General features: G+C 51.4%; 1 protein-coding gene across 4 annotated transcripts in view; it reads right to left on the reverse strand.

The window, feature by feature from the left end:
• Positions 1–14,501: 14,501 nt before the first annotated feature.
• IGFN1 (immunoglobulin like and fibronectin type III domain containing 1) overlaps positions 14,502–19,482 on the reverse strand; it is a 38,196-nt gene continuing 33,215 nt past the window's right edge. For all 4 annotated transcript variants that reach the window (XM_065649292.1, XM_065649290.1, XM_065649291.1 and 1 more), the window contains 4 exons: positions 18,883–19,078; positions 17,293–17,592; positions 16,467–16,793; positions 14,502–15,663 (listed from right to left, as the gene is read on the reverse strand). In XM_065649292.1, coding sequence (XP_065505364.1) covers positions 15,650–15,663; positions 16,467–16,793; positions 17,293–17,592; positions 18,883–19,078 — 837 coding nt within the window. In that variant the 3' untranslated portion in view covers positions 14,502–15,649. The remainder of the gene's footprint in view (positions 15,664–16,466; positions 16,794–17,292; positions 17,593–18,882; positions 19,079–19,482) is intronic.

Genomic DNA, 19,482 nt, shown 5'->3' on the forward strand with positions numbered 1-19,482 from the left:
GGAGGAACCTGCAGGTGCCTGGCAGCAGGTCCAGGCTCAGCACCATCAAGGCTGAAGATACCAGTTGTCCCTTCCCTACATTTGGACATTCCCGGTCAAACAGTCACGTCGCAGGTCCCACCTTTGATGAGCAATATCACAACCCTGAACTGCTTACAGGTCAGGCTTGTTAGCAGCTAAAGAGGGACATGCCTTGGTCAGCAGGTCACTCTGGAATGAGGCACCAGGAGTGGCCACGCAGCTGCCAGGGAAGGGCAGGCATCAGGGAGGTGCCCTGGGAGGGGAGGATGGTGATGGACGAGGAAGGAGCAGAGTTCCTCTCCAGGGGAAGGCCGCCAGGTTGGCCAATCCACCCAGTTTTCATCTCCTTGTGTCCGTATCTCACTTGAGGAGCCTCTGCAAAGCCGGTCAAAGGGCTGCTGATGTCCTGCCGTCTCTACCCAGTACTCTCCGCCAGGGCAATGTCCCGCTCAGGGTCAGCTCATCAGCCCGCGGTTGTCTCTTCACTCATCCCTGTGAAGATGCTCTGTAGGGGAGATGCTTCACACCAGGATTCATCACGCAGGGTCCTGCTGGTAAAGCCCCTCCTTGCTACAGTCGCTTGCACGACAAGGACAAATCTTGAGTCTGGGCTAACCAGCTCCTGCAGAATGAGTCCCAGGAGGCTGTGTGAAGATCCCAGCTCAGGATCTCCGGGACTGCCCCTCTCCCAAGGACTGGCCTGCTGCACCGCGGTGGCAAGTTGCTACATCTGCAGGACAGGACACGTGCGATGAGGGACTCCCTGTGCTCACAGCACCTTTGGTGGTGTCGCAGCCTGTTCTCGGGGACAAATTACCTGGGCTGCTGGAAGAGGCTTCCACTGAAAGCGGGCGATGCTGTTGAGATAAGCATGGGAGGTTGGTCTGTGTCGTGCTACTGCGCACCACATCAGCCACGTGCACTCGGGGCTGGGGTCTCGTGGCTGCCTGTGGGGACACGCCAGCCCTCCAGCAAGGTTGTGTTCCCACTCCAGGCTGCAAGTGACAACGAATCCTGCTTGACCGTGCCCTGACAGCCCTCTGTGGCAGACACCTTTTCCCTAGCTTCATCTACCTGCTCCATTTCTCTAGGTCTTGAGGAGCACCCGAGGACTTGACCAGTGCCTCTCCTACCTCTAGACGTTTAATGGATTGAAGAGCCCCCCTCTCCACACCACCCCTTGTCTGGGAAGTCCAGAGGGAGGAGGCAACGCTTGAGGATGGCTGGGGTTGGAATAGCCACGCTCAGACTGGGGAAAAGAGCCCACACTGCCATGAAAAAAACCCCAGAGATAACTTAAGTGTGTTTCAGAGGCCCCGTGGGGTGCATGAGTGTTACCTGGGTGGTGCCCTGTAACTGCAGTCAAGTCAGGTCCTGCCAGGTGCATCTGCTGCTTCCAGGAGCAGCTGGAGGGAGGGCAGGGCTGTGGGGCTCCATCTCCAGAGCTGTTGCTGCCAGGCCCAGGAGAACATGATTGCACTGTGCAAAAAGTCAAGGAGAGGACTTGAGCCCATGCCCACCATAAGACAAGACACAGTCCAGGGATGTGACTACAACCAGAGAGACGTGACTGGTCTCCCACAGCTGGGGACCCAGCTGGAGAAGAGGAGGTTGACAGACACTGCAACCAGGTGGACTCCTCACCTCTCTATGCCCATTGCAACCTGGACCAGCTCAGAAACGCTGCAGGGAAGGGAGAGCTTGTTCCCACCGTGAAAGGCACAGAGGTGACAGGACAAAATTTAGAAAGGGAGTGAGAGTCTAAATGGTGCGAGGATGCCCTTGATTCCATGGCGTTGTGAAATCCCTCGCACGGCTGGTGGGGAAGGAAACCTCACGGACCAGCTTATGTAAAGATTTAGCAACATATCCCAGTGTGACCCGACTCATTGCAGCAGCTGCTGGCGAGGGGAGCGGGGAGAGGGAGGTGATCACGCCACAGTCCCCTGGGACAGCCGGGGAACACGGTGTGCGAGCGGGAGCGGAGGAGGGCTGCGAGCATCGCGTGGCCCGTCAACCACGTCATGGCAAACGCTGGCTGCTCCACCAGCTTACATGTGGCCGTGTGCCCACAGCACGGCTGGCAGGGCCATTGCCCCATCACCGCGTGCTCCACAGGGAGGAGCAGATGCTCCTGCCATCATAGAATCACAGAATCATAGAAACATTTTGGTTGGAAAAGACCCTCAAGACCATTGAGTTCAACCGCTAACACAACACTGTCACTAAACCATGTCAACGGAGCCTTTTCGCTTCCCACCCGAGCACCGTTTCAGACAGGGTTTTATTTCTCCCCGCACCCTGCAGCAAGGAGTCCCATCTGGGTTTTATCCCAGCTTAAGCACCAAGATTTGACATTGGCACGACTGTCCTCTCACAGGGAGGACCAGAGCTGCCCCAGCAATGAGATCACCAGTTTGCGGTGATGCCGTCTCACTACCTGTCCTCCAAGCCTGGCCTCTTATCTACCTGAACTCCAGGGGGGTTCCTCTGCAACTGCCAACGTAGGTGGGTCCTCTCCAGGTTAAAACGTTTGGCTGACCCTGTGCACACAGTATTCCGCAGCGTTAATCCCATCGGTGTCTGACTCGGCGCTGCTGCCCGCCAGGATCTGTGGTGGGTGACGACATCCTTCATCACATTGAAGCCATGTTCATCCCCTCCTTCAGAAAAGCAGCTGCTGGAGGGCTTTGCCCCCCCATCCTCCTTGAAGTTCTGTACTTGGGAAGGCTCTAATGTCTGCACAGCACCCAGATTCTTCCCTGGTGTGAGATGCACCAGGTCATGCTGATGAAGACCTTCCTCCACCTACATGCAGGGTTGTGGCATCCCCCCTGCAAGCCTGGGCTTGGAGAAGCCCTGGGCAAGGAGGAGAAGAGGACTGAGAATCATAGAATCATTTTGGTTGGAAGGGACCCCCAAGATCATCGAGTTCAACTGTTAACCCAACCCTGGCACTGCCCCATGTCCGTCTGTCCAACCCCTCCAGGGATGGTGACTCCACCACTGCCCTGGGCAGCTTGTTCCACTGCTTCACAACCCTCTCTGAGAAGAATTTTTTCTAATATCCAATGTGAACCTTAACACAGACTCCCAGGTTACTCCCGAGACCATGTGAGCTGCACCAGGCTCCCACCAGGGAGGGCTCTGGGGTGCCATGGACTGTGGTAGAACATCTCCGCTCCACGCTGGGGATAATCACTGGTGGGAGACACGTGGAGCAGGGCTGACCCATGGGGTCCTTCCTCCCACCCCATCCCAAGGGCCCAGATGTCCTGTGGTGTCAGGATGAAGCACAGGGAGACAGAATGGGTTGGGAGGATGAAAAAGGCACAGGAATATCAAGCATGGGGCAGAAGGAGCCTTCCCAGGACATTATTTACTCACCTGGTATCCACTGTGGGGTGGGACTTTGGTGATGATAGTGATCCCAGTCATAAAGGGTGAACCAGATAACCTGAAGGCTCATTCTCTTATCCAAATAAGTTATGAAACCCTGTTAAATAAAAATTACCATGAACCAATCAATAGATTTATGTGAGTCACGCTACTAACATTATTTTTGAGGGATATTGTTTATTTTAATAGTGAAATCTAACACGAGTGATTAGAGATAATATTTGAGGCTAATCTGCACGTCATGCAGGAGTTATCTGTTTCACTCGTGTCTGCTTTCCAGGAAGCGTCCATCCTGAGTTGGGTTTTCAAGATGGACAAGTATTCACACGTTCACCTTCAGACTGAACAGGGAAAACAGATTTTTCAAGCTAATTTATGGCCGGGCACAGGAACCACCTTTAGGTAACAGTGCTCGCGATGAGGCGAGGAGCTTCCCTGACATCCAAGAGGATGCTCAACCACCCAAGTCGTACCTGCACACTCGGTGCCGATCCTTGTGTGGCTTCCAAGTGCCTTTTGCCAGGCTTCTTCTTGCAAAATCCCCTCTCTATTGGAAATACACTCAAGCGCCAGGCTGAATTTTTGCAGTTCTATCTATACGCGCAAGGGGAAGCTGGGCTGCTCCGGGAAACACGGCATTGCCGTCCAGCTTCCCTCCCTGCAGCACCGTGCACCAGGGGAGGAACACGGCTGCCCCAGCGCCGGGACAGCTCGACCTGGCTCCGATATCACCCCGAGGAACTCAGGGCAGAGGAGGAGCTCCCCTCCCCTCGGCCTCGCTTCAAGATGCAATTTATTCCACCTCCCAGCTACTTGGCCGGGCTCCCGCTCCACATCCAGCCCCAGGCACCATGGAGAAACTTGGTGACGCTGGCTGACAAGTCTAAAGTGGAGTCGGGGGGTAGAAACAGCGCTTGGCACTGAGTTGGGGTCTGATGTCTTGGCCGTGACACAAAATCAAGCAGGACAAGAGGAGGTTGGTCCTCCAGGGTGCATCCCTTGCCTCCTGCCATGCTGCTGGAGGACAGCGCACACCCATCTGTTTTATGATGGAAACCATGAACCAAGCCATTGGTGCAGGATTGTCCCACACACGACATGCCCTGGTGCAGAGAAGGCAGGCTGAGGTTTTTGCACCAGCTCCTCCTACCATTTTCTCAGCTGCCAAAGCCCAAGCGAGATGTATCATTGTCAAGGGCCATCTCCCCTTTTACAGGTCTTCTGTAGGATGCAATAAACTACCCCATGTACGTGTCACAGCCCTTCACCAGGACAAAACCATCGAAACATTGAGGTTGGAAGCAACTTTGAGAGGTCTCGAGTCCAACATCGTGTTCAAAGCAGGGCTCACTGCAATGCCAGCTCAGCTTGGTCCAGTCCTTGCCCAGTTGAGTTCTGAATATCTTCAGTACAAGATCCCATCCCAGGGCTGCACGGATGTCATGGGAAAAAGCTTTTTCCTCAGGTACAGTTGAAATTGTCCCTGTTGCAGCTTCTGCAAGTGTCACTTGTCCTTTCTCAGGGGACCTTAGAGAAGGACCTGGTTCTTCCTGCTGTGGTGGACAAAGGCTGCTTGGTCACCTCTGCTTCTCCACGGTGAAGGCACCACCTCCTCCAACGTCCCCATACATGCTGCGTGCCTTCCGTGACAAAGGAAAAACTTCACGGACCTACAGAGAGCCTCAGTCCACAGATGAGGGTTGATCACTGTGCAAGCAAACTGGCCGAATATAGTCATTTTTAACTACAGCATCACTCATAACATCTGGGGGGTTGCAAACATCCTTGTGAAAGGGTAAGAATGAGTAATCTGGCAGCTAAAACACGGCTAACGCTGGGGTCCAACATGTTGGTTTGCCATTTCTGCAAAACTTAAGGCTGATGATCTGTGGTGTGAAGGTGCCAAGGTTGCAGAGTAGGTTCATCCCTTCTGTGACACCAGAAAGTGATTTCTCTGTTCTTTAAAGACACAGTAACTGCTAAGGTTGAAATACACATATAATTTCATTAAAATTAGATCATTAAGGGCTGCTCAACTGCTTAGCAATGACCGGAAAAAAAAAAATCTTACCTTGCTTCTGTAGATCAAAGTGCCTCGTCTTCCTCTTGCAATAAAAACAGCCTGAAATTTTATACAAATGTTTGATCTAGAAAACCAGAAAGGATGTTCCAGTAGTTATTAAGTCACAGCTGCCCTGAATAATTGTTAACCTCCAATTTCAGTTGATTTGGCAAAATAAAATAAAATTAAGAGCCTTCTGTGCAGAAACGGGTTTTAACACACATTTTTTAGACAGCTCTACATCATGTTCTACTTGAGGCCTCATCGTCTGGAAATATCCTGCCCTCGTGGACACTGGACAGGAGTGGAACGGGCACCTTCCTGCAGCCCTGCAGGAGCTTTTTAAGGAGAGGAACCTCCTTGGGAAGGGAAACTGCTCGTCCTTGGTACAGCACATGGCATTCAAAGCATTTACACCAGCTGCGGGAAGGAAAATAGGACAAATTTGCAACTAGGACACTTCGTCAGCTTTGGGCACTAAAAAAAAAGTCCTGTCCCAATGGCCAGGACGCAAAAGCGTTGGCCAAGGGGGCTCTCGTTCACCCCAGGGATGTCCCGAGGGTCTTCCCTGCTCGATGACATTGGAAGCATCATCACAGCTAATGCAAGAGGAACAAAGCCAGATCTCTGGTCCTGAGGCAGGTAGTGTGAGACGTCCCTGCTTCGAGACGTCCCTCTTCAGAGCAGGCTGCACCCATGGATCACGTTCTTCAGCCCCACGTGGTGGCCTGTGACATAATTATCATTCTCAGAAGGGCTCAAATGTCAGAAATAATTGGAAGGCAGTGGTGGGTTGGGGTTTTTATAGTGTGAAATCCAGGCTTTGTCTGGGAGAGAGCTGGATGGAATAACTCAAAACAAAGCTGAAGAGTGAGATGACGATGGAGGGGCCTGGGTCAGGACTGGAGCTGCTCCCTGGACCCCACTCCTTGGCAGCACACGTACCTAGACACGTACATCAATGTGTATCCATCTCGGGACACAAACAGACATTAAACACCAGCAGATGATCCATAAGTGGTCCAGATTTCTCTAAGACCCCTGACAGCAATCCGAAAAGCTCAAGAGCCCCAAGAGAGCTTCTGGAACTGCATTGCTCCAGGGAACAGGAGGCTGCACCCAAACTCTGAGCTGTCCTGGCTGCTGGGGATGGTTATGGGGGAGGGTATTTCTTGGACCAGCAGACTGAAAAAAGGGTCTTGAGGGCAAAAAAAAGAAGCTGGTGGTGATTTGGGGCAAGTGCCTTGTACCCCAGTAACACATGGAGCCTACAGCACAGGAAGGCTTTAAGGAGAAGACAGACACAGGGTTGGACACGGTGTCCTGCACCGGAGCAGGGGAAGGACCAGGCGACTTTCAGAGCTGCCTTTCCACCCTACAACATCCCAATCCTGCCATTCAGATAATGTCCTGAGCTGGAGGGACCCACGAGGATCATGGAGTCCACCTCCTGCCCCTGCACAGGACACCCCACAGGTCACACCGTGTGTCTGAGGACGTTGTCCAGGCTCTTCTTGAACACTGTCAGGTTGGGGCCGGGACACCTCCCTGGGGAGCCTGTTCCAGTGTCCAGCACCTCTGGGTGAAGAACCTTTTCCTCATGTCCAGCTGCCCCTCCCCTGGCACATGTTCCTGCCATTCCCTGGGTTCTGTCACTGTCACAGAGAGAAGAGCTCAGCCCTGCCCCTCCTGCTCCCCTGCTGAAGCTGCAGCCCCATGAGCTCTGCCCTCAGTCTCCTCCAGGCTGAACAAACCCAGGGGCTTCAGCCGCTCCTCATACGGCTTCCCCTCCAAACCTTCACCAGCCTCGTAGCCTCCTCTGGACACTCTCCAGCAGCTTTCTCTCCTTTTCTCCTGTGTCCCCAGCCCTGCACACAGTGAATGCTGCAGGTGAGGCCGCCCCAGCGCAGAGCAGAGCGGGACAATCCCCTCCCTGCCCGGCTGGCCCTGCTGTGCTGGATGCGCCAGGACACGAGTGGCCAAGGGACTGCCAGGGCACACACACACACACACACAGGATCCCAGACTCCCAGGCTGGTTGGGTTGCAGGACCTCTGTAGATCCCCAGCCCAGCCCTGCTCACGCAGGGTCACCAGAGCAGATCACACAGGTCGGTCCAGGCGGGTTTGAATGTCTCCAGAGAAGGAGACTCCACACCCGCTCTGGGCAGCCTGGTCCAGGCTCTGGTACCCTCAAAGTAAAGAAGTTTTTCCTCATATTCAGATGGAACCTTCTATGCTTCAGCCCGTAATACCCACAAACATACACTCCTGCAGCCCTGCTGCCCTACGGACCACAGCTCCCGAAGCCGCGATTTGCCTCGCCGGACAAGTTTTCAAAAGCCAGCTCTCAGCTCCTTGCTCCCAAGCACGTGTCCCTGTAATAGAGGCAGTTTATCCTCAGCTAGAATTGAGCAACCCAACCCTCCTCTTGCACTACCGAGCCTTTCAAGCATCATTCGATAAGCAGTATGAGCGCAGCTCCCCGGGCATTGCCACATCTTTTGGCGTGCTTTGCTCTGCCAAAACTGTGTTCCAAGTTAGCTATGAATTATGCTTCATCTTGCTCGCCATGCAACGGGCGAGAACAAAGGCCACTACGTGCCACACCAAGGCAGAAGAGCCAAGAGGCGGGTGTAGGCAGCAGCGAGGCGGGCGGCAGCCGCTGGAGGAGGCGAACCAGCCCGAGCCCACTGCCAGCCTTGCATCAGAGATGTGGAAAGCCGGGGCGGCTGCTGCTGCCAGCAAAGGAGCTGGGGTATGGCAGGTGAGAGACAGGAGGAGAAAGGAGGCAGAAAAATCTGGTTTTGCCTGCATGGCGCTAAGCTGGCCCAGCGGCAAAAGCAGCAGCAGCAAGAAACGCGTGGGACAGACGTTGTCCCAGCAAAGGGGCCTTGAAGAACACAGGTGGCCGTGTATGGACAGGGTAGGGGAGAAAGGCAGAGCTGTAGGCACAGAAAATGAAATGCTGCACAAGCCAACACCTCTAGAAACTCCAGTTATTCTGAAGCCACCCTAGAATCACAGAATCATTTTGGTTGGAAGAGACCCTCAAGATCATCCAGTCCAACCGTTCCCCCAGCCCTGGCACTGCCCCACGTCCCTGAGAACCTCATCTCCGTCTGTCCAACCCCTCCAGGGATGGTGACTCCACCACTGCCCTGGGCAGCTGTTCCAATGCCCCACAGCCCTTTGGGGAAGAAATTGTTCCCCAGATCCAACCTCAACCTCCCCTGGTGCAACTTGAGGCCGTTTCCTCTGCTCCTGGCGCTTGTTCCTGGGGAGCAGAGCCCGACCCCCCTGGCTCCAAGCTCCTTTCAGGCAGGTCAGAGATCAGAAGGTCTCCCTTCAGCTCCTGTTCTCCAGCTGAACCCCCAGCTCCCTCAGCCGCTCCCATCACACTTGTGCTCCAGCCCCTCACCAGCAGGGAATGGCTTTGCCCAGACCAGGGGTTTGGAACAGGTCAGAGAGCAGCTTTGCTTGCACAGGAGTGAGCAAATAGGAGGAAATGTCATTCGCAGGGTAACAGAACTTCATAGGTCAGTGCCTCTGGGTCTGTCATGCAAATCCGCATCTGCTGGAGAAGGTTGCGCCTGCGGAGGGTGAGGAGGAGCCGGTGTCACCAGCGAGGCCAAGGGAAACAAGCCTCAGACAGTACAAGCACATTATGGTTTGCTACTCTGGGTAATTTTACTCAAGTTTCATTCCAGCGTGATCCTTTTTAGTTGAGTTCTCAGGTAGCTCTGACCCCTTGGAGGACCCCAGCCCATGGGGCAGACACTCAGCCAGGGCTGGGCAGAAAGGAGTGAACTGAAGGCCTTGAAATTCACCTTTTACAGCAGGAAGAACAGATGAGCTGCACAGATGTCCCAATGATTTCCTTATCTTTTTGCAAACACCCCAGCTCCTTGTGGCTTACCAGGATCTTTTCCATGAACCCAGGTGCCTCTCAAGGTTGCTGTGAGGGTAACCGAGCACACACAGCATCACATTTTACTGAACTGGTGCTGCCTGATGTGCCCTGGCTTCAAATAAAACTCCTTGGATAACAGTGAGCTCCCTCAGATGCAGCAACAGTTGGTTTAATCACGCACCTATGGCCCACAGACCGTAACACAGACGGAGATCCCATCCATGCTGTGTTCACCTCGCCTGACTTCGGCAGCGAACAGCTCGCAGCATCCTCGCTGCAGGGTGTTCGTTTGGTGTTTCACGATACCAGACCCAGAAGACAGCTTGGGCAGGAAATTACCGTCTGGTTGACACCTTTGTCCAGCTTTGCACCGCCAGCATCACTGACAGGTCCATCGAACTGAGAAACTTGTGTGTCTCGATGTGCTGCCCCGTAGAGCTGCCCATGGACAGAAGCTGCCATGGAGGACACTTGTGACCAGCGTCACGGTCAGCGTGGCCGGGCAGTGCCCTGCGAGCTGCAGCTCTGCACCAGCTGCCGACATCAGACAAGAGGTTCGGCTGAGATGGGCAGCTGCCGGCCTCCCGTCAGATGCTGAATCACTGCTGACACAGGCTGCAGAAGGTTTAGAAATACTCCAGACTTGGCCAGTTTTACTTCTTTTGCATGGCCAGTTGCAGCAGAGCTTCAGCCGGGCGTCCTAAAGCATTTGGGGGTGACTAACCCAGGCAATACCAGCTCTGGGTGCCTGCACCCCTCTAACTCACCAACAACTGCCCGTGCTAATGCAGACAAGAGATTACAGCTTAAAAGGTGCTGACAGAGCACACAAGCAAACTCCAGGGCCAGGGAGACATGGGGAAAGCACCCATGTGTCCACAGTATCCCAAACCCATGAGGACAAAGTGTAAGGATGGGGAACCTGGCAGAAGCAGAGCTTCCCCGACTTGGAGCATCATCCCTGCACATGGAGAACCCCAGTACTCCAGGAAGGGAAGGGGCAACCAGTGCAGATCCAGGACCAACAGAGTCAGTGGGAACATTTTGTCTTCCATTTGACCCCATGTCTGTCCTCCCCTGACAGACACGGTGGAGGAACAGATCAAGTTCCTTTTATTTCCCTTGAACAAACAGAGCAAAGCTGACCCTGCAGAGTAGGTGCCTCCAGCAAGCCACGGAGCAACCCAACATCCCGTTGGGTTCCCATTCACCCTGCCCAGGAGGGTCGCTGCCCAAACCAGCATCCTCCAGCACAAAGCATCCTTCCCTGGCCACTGTCCTGCTGTAGCTGCTACAGGATGCTCTGATGTTGGGACTATAACCTTCAAAAGTGGGCAATGCTATGGTCATTGTCGAGTTCATCCCTCTGATGTGGGTGAGGTGCTGTCACAAGAATAAGTCTTACCCAAGACTGAGGAAAGGAGGAGAGCTGTGGAACCTCAGATCTAGGCTCTAGCCACTGGAACAGGCTGCCCAGGGCAGTGGTGGAGTCACCGTCCCTGGAGGGGTTGAACAGACAGAGATGAGGTTCTCAGGGACATGGGGCAGTGCCAGGGGTGGAGGAACAGTTGGACTCAATGAGCTTGAGGGTCTTTTCCAACCAACATGATTCCGTGATTCTATGGGAGACTGAAAGCAGACCAGAGCAGTTCAGCCTCTAGTTCTCCCACCTCAAGCAAGACACTAAGCTGGATTTAAGTGAAGGCACAACCCCATCCTGCCCCACCTCATGATGCTGCCCTGGACTGGTGACCAAGGGGGTTCATGCAAACCAGAGCAGCTTGTGTGCACCCACACTCCTCTCCCAGATCTCTTCATCCTGCAGCCATGCAGCCAGAGCTGCGCACAGCACAGAGGGGACGCAGCGGGACAAAATAACACAGCTGCACCCTCCCACGCAGGCCTCTGCATCCTGCAAACCCCTCTGCGTGTGGTGTTTGTGCCTTTCTCACCTCCCCTGGGAGCTCCAGCAGCATCTCCGGACCAGCTGCACTGACCCTGCACAGGAGCAAAGGGAGGGACAGGGTTTGGTAGCAGAGATGATGTTGTTTGGATCCAGGCTACAGGAACCTACGGAAAGGCACAACACTCAAAGGTTTGGGGGAGAGGCTGCCAGGGCACCCTTGAGCATAGAGCTATGCCTGTTCTAATCTCGTCATCCAGGAAGGATGTTTTAATCTCATCATTGCTTTAGCCAGAGGTTAGACACACCAGTGGCAGCTCTTAAACGAAGTCTCATGGAGGGTGTTTGGGCTCTAAAGTGCCTCAAGCCTCTGAGGAGCTGGAATTGCAGAGCCTCCCAGGCTGGAAAACCCTCTGCGTTGTCCCTGGGGAGAGCTGGAGGGCTCTGCAGTCCTGCAGCACCACTCCCTGGAGATGAAGGGATGGGATCGGTTACCAAGTCAGGGAGGAGCATGAAGAGAGGCTGTTCCAGAGGCTCAGCTCCCTGCGAGCGCTGCCACCTCCAGAGGCAACCCGGTCCCCTCCTGCAGCAGCTACATCCAGGAGATTGGTGCAGATGTTGGCAGCCGTTGCTCCAAGGGCTGCCCAGGGTCAATCCATCACCATCTTGCCCTGTCAGGAGGATGGGCTGTGAACCCCCTATAGCTAGAAAGGACTTTTCCTTCCCAAAGGGGAAAGGACCCTGAATTCAACCCCACGGGCTGCTCATGAACAGACACCCACACAGCCAGACCCTCCATGCGGAAGGTTGATTCGCTGCCACATCCATCGATGATCTTCACATCAAAAGGCTTCCCAAGGACACCAGCACAAGTCCCCACTCCACCCGCCGCCAGCAGCCAAATGACCGTCATCCAAACCGTCTTTAAACTCTGGGGTGCACACAGAGGCAGGACCGCAGCAGTGTCCCCTTCTAGAGGACTTCAGCCATAAAAATGAGGCCTGTACCCCCAGCCAGCGCTGTCCTGGAGAGAAGGGAGCTAGGACATACAGCTGTACAGGGCAGACGTACAGACACGGACATCTACAGGGCACAGCAGAATGGGAACCTGCAGAGAAAACTCAAGGCCCTCCTGCTCCTTAGTCTTGGCCACTGAAGGTGATGGACAGAGAAAAGCCTTTGCTGAGCAAGAAGGAAAAATGAAGGACAGAAGGTCCAGAGAGTCCCCCCAGAGCTGGCATTAGTGCTCAGAAAACAGCATGGACAAACACTTGCTGATTTTGGAACAGATGTGATTGCATTCTCCAAGTCACCAAAGATCACACAAGTTGGAGTCCTAGCAAGAGAATATTTTTTGCTGCAAATCAGCTGAATACACTGAACACACCTACTGCCAAGGATGGCTCCCCTGTGAGGACCTGCTTTCCGCCCGAGCGGGATCCACCGTCATGTACGCAAGGGCTAGGAAAGGATTTTGCTCTTACACAGTTGGAACCTGCTCTCCAGCTTGTTCATCCCAAGCTGGGCCAGCTGCTCACTCTCTACAGTGATACAGAGGTCAGAATTAGCCAGGCCCAGCCCTGCCTCCAAAGAGAAGGGAAAAAAATCCAAATGCTGGCAGAGGCACATTCACCAACACACCCAGCGTCCTCCACCTGGGGTGGGAGTTGGCAGAGGAGCTCGTGTGTCCCTCCCAGCACAGGAACATTGCCCTGCTCCATGCTCATCACCTGGTTTTAGAGACAAACTCCACTAATCTGGTATTGCTGCTCCCTCATCGGATGGGAATTTGGGGGAGCGGCTCCGAGGGACGGCAAGACAGGTGCCAGCAGAGGCAGCTCAGCAGCGTCACACGCCAGCAGCCCCACTGCACCCCTGGGGACATGAAGCCACAGGCTAGGGCACCTGTATAACGTCCTTGGATTGTTAGAAGCAGTTCCTGAAAGGAAGAGCTGTCACACTGACCTCAGCTCCACAGTTACCAGCTTCCAAAGTCAAACAGCAATGACAAAGAGTGGAGGCAAACCATGAAAAAGGGACGCAGAATAGGTTATAGGCACTGATTTCTCCAAATGCCAGCAAACTGGTGGATGAGTTCAGCCACTCCCAGGGTGCTGGGAGCAGTTTGCCAGCACAGAAGGACCATGGCATGAGATCCTCCTGCCAAGCCGGTGGTAAATGAGCAGCACCAGGGACGCGAGAGGGGTTTATCAGCACTGCCTGAGAATCATTTTGGTTGGAAAAGACCCGCAAGATCATCGAGTCCAACCATAACCTAATTCTAGCACTACCCCATGTCCCTGAGAACCTCATCTCCGTCTGCCCAACCCCTCCAGGGATGGTGACTCCAGCACTGCCCTGGGCAGCCTGTTCCAATGCCTCACAGCCCTTTGGGGAAGAAATTGTTCCCCAGATCCAACCTCAACCTCCCCTGGCGCAACTTGAGGCCGTTTCCTCTGCTCCTGGCGCTTGTTCCTGGGGAGCAGAGCCCGACCCCCCCTGGCTCCAAGCTCCTTTCAGGCAGTGCAGAGATCAGAAGGTCTCCCCTCAGCTCCTGTTCTCCAGCTAAACCCCCAGCTCCCTCAGCCACTCCTCAAAGGAATTGTTCTCCAGCCCCCTCACCAGCTCCGTTCCCTCCTCTGACCTCTCTCCAGCACGATTCCTCTCTCGGCTGTGCCCGTGACTGGGTGATTGCTGCCAGGGAGACGCTTTGGCACCACCTAGACAAGAGACAGGGGTCACAATACAGTGGTGACAGTTATCACGGTGTAAATAAAATGATCCTTGCTTAAGATTAACAGGCAACATCAATGTTCCCAGTAGCAGCTGGTATTGATGGCTCTAAGGAAGAGGTGAGATCCCTTGCCATGGGTACATCCTGATCAGTAAGCCGTTGGCTTACGCTGCCATGCACATTATTATATTTTTTGAACATAATCTGCATAATTAGACTGCACTACTCTGCCACCCTATCAGCATGCTTAGATATTAGTGAGAAATAAACTTAAAATAGCCTTGTATCTGTTGTTCTTCTGTTCTTCCAAGACTAAACAGGAACTTACATACACAATACAGGGTGAGGGGTTAACTCATGTGGCCATTACACATGAAATCGCTGTTGCAAAAGCCACTGATTTGGCATCCAGGAACTGGCTGCACTTCCTGCTCCAAAACAAACACTTACTCATGGTAGATTTTACTGAACTATGTTTTAATTTCATCATCTACTGTTGCTATGTCCGTACAACATCGTACAAAAGACAATCAAAAAGAACATTTCGGCCCCACGTAAATGTTTGACTGGCTGTCTGAGGACCCAGTGGCTTTGAGTCTTTGATCCAGATTCTCCCGTCTTCTAGATGCTGTCATCAAAATACCTTTGGCGGTAAGGCTACAGTGCTATAATTGTACATTTTTGCTTTCCAGTCTCCTCCTCTGCTCAGTGATGGAATTCCCAGCCACGGCAGAGGATCTTTGGTGGTACCTCTTCTTTCTGGTCAAAGATGACAGAATTTTAACCTTTTTTTTGCATTAGGCAAAAACATCCTAGCAGCGTCATGAGGTAGGGGCAGTTCTGTTTCAACGGTGATACTAATGTGGAAGTTTAGGACCGACATCCTTTCTTAGCAGTTTTTTTAAGTACAGCATTGATCTGCTCACACTAATACAGCCGGTTCTAGATTTCTGTTCATTCCCATCAACGTGTTTTCACTGTGAGTAGCACTACCGCATTTTAGCCTAGTCTGAGGACTTATCTCTTGCCCAGATAAAACTAGCAGGCAGAGACTCTTTTCAACTTAGAGGTTACGGGAAATAATATACTTAGCTGCTACTGGTAGTGGAATACATGCAGAACTGCTTCTACCAGAGCCCGGAATCCTGCTGAGAATTACAGGGAATCTAAAATGATTGCTTCAGATTAGAAAACCACACGCTAAAAGGTCATCTTCTTAGATCTCTGGTGTCAAGAAATATTCTTGTTGCAGCCGGACAGCGGGTGCGTGGTGTAGCTGAATGACGCTCACACCTGTGTTCTCCATGGAAAGTTCCTTTTGGCCAATTAGTTTTCCTCTCATCTTCTGTGTTCCTGAAGTTTCTCATCTGTGTTTTAAAGGTCTAGTGGAAAGCCATGATCATTACAAAAAGATCCAACTCTCTCAAAGCTTTTTTTCCCCATTTTGACTACAAGGCAGCATCGCGTTCAAAATAGCAACTACTGGATCTGAAAATAAAACACTCAGACTATAAAACCCGCATCTGAAAATAAATACACAGCTGTTGTACAGAGCCAGTTCTCAGTGAAAACCTTCTCATCCACGTAGTAGTGCAGAGATGTTCTCAGGAAGGTCGTGCTACAGGGTGGAGTCTGAAAAGAAGAGAAAGAGAGAGGTCGGTCCACATTGCAGTGAGCGAGACAGTCCGCAAGGTGTAGCAGAAGAGGGACATGAAATGTTACAGCGTCAAAGAGACCAAGGTCTATAAAAGGGTTACAGGGACTTAACTGACCCATTTCTCCACTCATATAATCTCTGAATTGTATTAAAAAGGAAAATAATTGACTCAAAGTAAAGGATATTTCCTAATGAACTGAATAAAACTGCCAACGATATTTACCCGTAAGTATATCTACCGCATATCCTCAGCCAACTACACTGATTCTCTGTTCACACCCTGTTTAACTCACACCATGTTCCTCTCTGTCCTCCCTTCTGATCGCTTTTGGCCACCTAACATGAGCTTTTTCCCCACCGCTTCACCAGACCTCGCACATATCACAGGATCTTCTATTCTGCAGCTCCTGCACCTTCAAAAAATCTAACCGAGATATTATCTTATTAATATGATATAATATCTTATTAATATTATCTTACTAAATGAAGATGAGATTTTTTTCCCTGAAAGATTTGCTCAAGGTCAACCAAGACTTCTGGCTCAAGCAGAAATCAAGTGTTTTTCTCATGTCTGCCTTTTCATTTCTATTTGTGTTTCATACTTGATCACTAGTAGGTTAATTAAATAAAGCAGTCCAAACATATACTGCCTTATAGGAGACTGCTCTTGTCAGTAAATAAAGCTGTATGGCTACCATTCTTAAGGCGCCTTGACAGTAATGACATATCTTGCCGTCACACGACAAGGAAGAACAATTAAACAATTAAAGATTGTTACCTTTAATAGTGAGGAAGGCTTTGCAGAATGTACGGCCCAATTCGTTGGTGGCTTCTGCCATATATTCTCCTTCGTCCCGTTTCGTGACACCCGCGACAACCAGGGAGCAGACGCCAAAGTCGTTTGTGCAGAAATAGGTGGGGTCGTTGGAGAGGTCTCTGTTGTCCTTGTACCAGGTGATCTTTGGGGGGGGACAGCCCCCGACCGCACAGCTCATCCGACACTCGCTCCCGGTCGTCACCACGTGAGGCTTCAACGGGACGAGGAATCTGGGGGGCTGCTTCTGATTAACATCCCTGTATTTCTGCGGTTTGACTTGAAATTCAACTGTAAAAAACCAACAGAAAACAACGGCATACAAGCACACGGTGAGATGATGCCCCACAGCAACAGAATCAGGGTTGAAAGGGCTGGTTTTCAATCGTGACACTTGGTTGTGCACAATGTCTGCAGTGCAAATCGCCAGAGATCCGTGCACCTGTGGATTGTAATCTGTGTTGCCTCTCAAATGAGCCAGAGTTTACCTTTGAAGTCAGAAACTTTGGTTTCTGCAAAACTTAAGCCTTAGATTGTGCTGGGAATTAATTTTGTGGTGAATTACGAGATATAATGGCTGGAAATAAAGGATGTATCTGCACAAAGTCAGCGAGGAAAGGACAAACCTTCCCTGACAAACTGGAATTTCTGAGGGTATCTCTAAGCATTCTTCTTCTGGGCAACTAAATGTTCACAGAAGGAGAGACTCATTTCAGGATGGTATGTTAGAAAAAATAAAAGAAACAAAACATGACAACACACAGATAACTATTTGTAAAAGCTGGTTTACCCTTTGTTTTCTTAATCCTCCAAGGCTGCACAGTTTCAGACGGATCGCTGGCTCCCAAGTTATTTTTTGCCACAACTCTAAAGTAGTAGTCCCGGCCTGGGATCAGTTTGGTGAATGTGAACTTGTTGTTGTAGATCAGGTCACCCACCATGCACCACAGACCCTTCTGCGATTCGCGTTTCAGGACCGTGTAGTAAAGATCTCGTTCCCATTTCTCAGAGGCCGATGGCTCCCAGGCAACTGTCACTGTATTGGGCACATTCTCGTACAGCTGAACAGGTCCAGGCGGTTGTGGGATATCTGTCAGATGAAGGTAAATAATATTAAAGATGTAGGGAAAGCGGCACAGTGCAGAACCTGAAAAGCTTTGAGTCTGTGTGTGGGGGCTGAGTAAACATCCTGGTGATTCCAAGGAACCAAAATTTGATTCCTTCTCCAGTCACATGAGCTGATTTGCTATGAACTGAGCATCTGCACAGCTGGGCCTCCTCCCCTTCTTATGGATAAATGGAGATGAGGGTTCGCACTGCTAAACTTTTTCACTTCTTAAGGACACAGCACGTAGAGTTTTTATACTTACGACTAAATGTCCTTGTGCTGGTTTGACTGAAAATGAGTTAATATTCTTCATGCAATTAGAAACCTTTCTTTTTCATAGCTAGCATGGTCATTATTTGGACTTAGTTTGAGAATAAGAGCTAATACCCCGGGACAGAGTTAATGTTTCTAATTGCTCTGGTCTGAGAGCCGAGGATGTTCTGAGCTCTGCCCACAGGTGTGAGGCATTGAGGAAGGAGAATGGATGGGCAGAGCTGGACTGACACCCAGACTGATCAATGAGGGTATTCCAGCCCATTAGCCTCATGCTGCATATTTAAGGAGAGTCAGGATCTTCCCATCTCTCTCTCTCTCGTGTTCTTCTTCGCTCTATTGTCAGAGGCAGGGGAATTCTGTTCGGGACGTTTAGTTCAGCCTTTTGCCATTTTGCAGAGGCCTCTGAGCCTTTTTTCCTTTTTTGTCTCTAACGGGATCAGCTGCTTGGGACCAGGTGCTGCTTCCTGGGACTGGCCGCTCGGTGTGAACAGAGTTCATGAGGAATTGCCTTGAGTATCTTTTTTTCTATTTTATATATATGTATTTACTAGTAGTGCATTAGTATTTTGTTATTTTATTAAACTGTGTTTATCTCAATCCAAGTTTCTCCCTTTCCTTTCAATTCTCTCCTCCTATTTGTGGGCGGGGTGGTGAGCGAGCAGCTATCGTGGTTGTATTGCTGGCTCGGGTTAAACCCCGGCAGTCCTACAGCCTGCTCTCACTGACCTTAGACAGTTGGAAAAAGCACGAACTGCTCTCCTGGGGTTTTTACCACCCTCCCTTTTTAAGCAGAGTCACCCTGGAAGCCAAGTGTAATTTTAATCAGTCCTGCAGACATGGCCAAGTGATATTGCAAAGCGACCAGACTGAATCTCATGAAAAACTGCGCTCCAGGTCTTCCCGTGCCTGCACGGATTAACTGCGCCGAGCTCATTGCGCTGAACTTGGTGTGTTGCCTACGCCTCCTCGCAGTAAATCTGTGCGTGAGTGAGTTACCTGTAACTTGAACTTGGAAGGTGAATGTTTCTCTTTTCCCCAACCCGTTCTGGAGCTCAATGGTGTAGGTGCCGCTGTCGGGGTACTCAGCTGCTCCAATCAGCAGCTGGGTGGTACCGTTTTCGGTGTTGATCGTAGCCCGGTTTGAGAGAGAAAGCCCATCCTTTAACCAGGTCACCACCGGATCCGGAGACGCCTGTAAACAACAACACAAACTACAGTCCGCTCGTTTTGCCTCCAGAGTGTGTCTTTACATCTTTACCTTCATTATCCTGTCCACAGCGCATATCTACATGACACAGTAAAGTAATATTTAAAAGTATGGATCCAAGATGATCCAAGAGCTCTGGATAAAGGGCTGCTCTAAAGTATCTTTGCAACTTTTTCTCTGTGTCTTTTACAAATGTTGTTGTAGTAAAGTGTTCAGGTTAACTACATCAAGCAAGGCGTGCTCTAATAGATCAAGAACAATGGATGACATCAGTAGCTAGTGTTTTCTACTTTTAAAAAGATCTGCTGGTTTTTGGAAAGAAAAAAAACCCCACATCCTCAGAGTCTTTATTTCCATTGTGCCATCTGTGGTGTCTGTTCTCTAAGAGA

Source organism: Caloenas nicobarica, chromosome 21, assembly GCF_036013445.1.
Source record: "Caloenas nicobarica isolate bCalNic1 chromosome 21, bCalNic1.hap1, whole genome shotgun sequence".
NCBI lineage: Eukaryota > Metazoa > Chordata > Aves > Columbiformes > Columbidae > Caloenas > Caloenas nicobarica.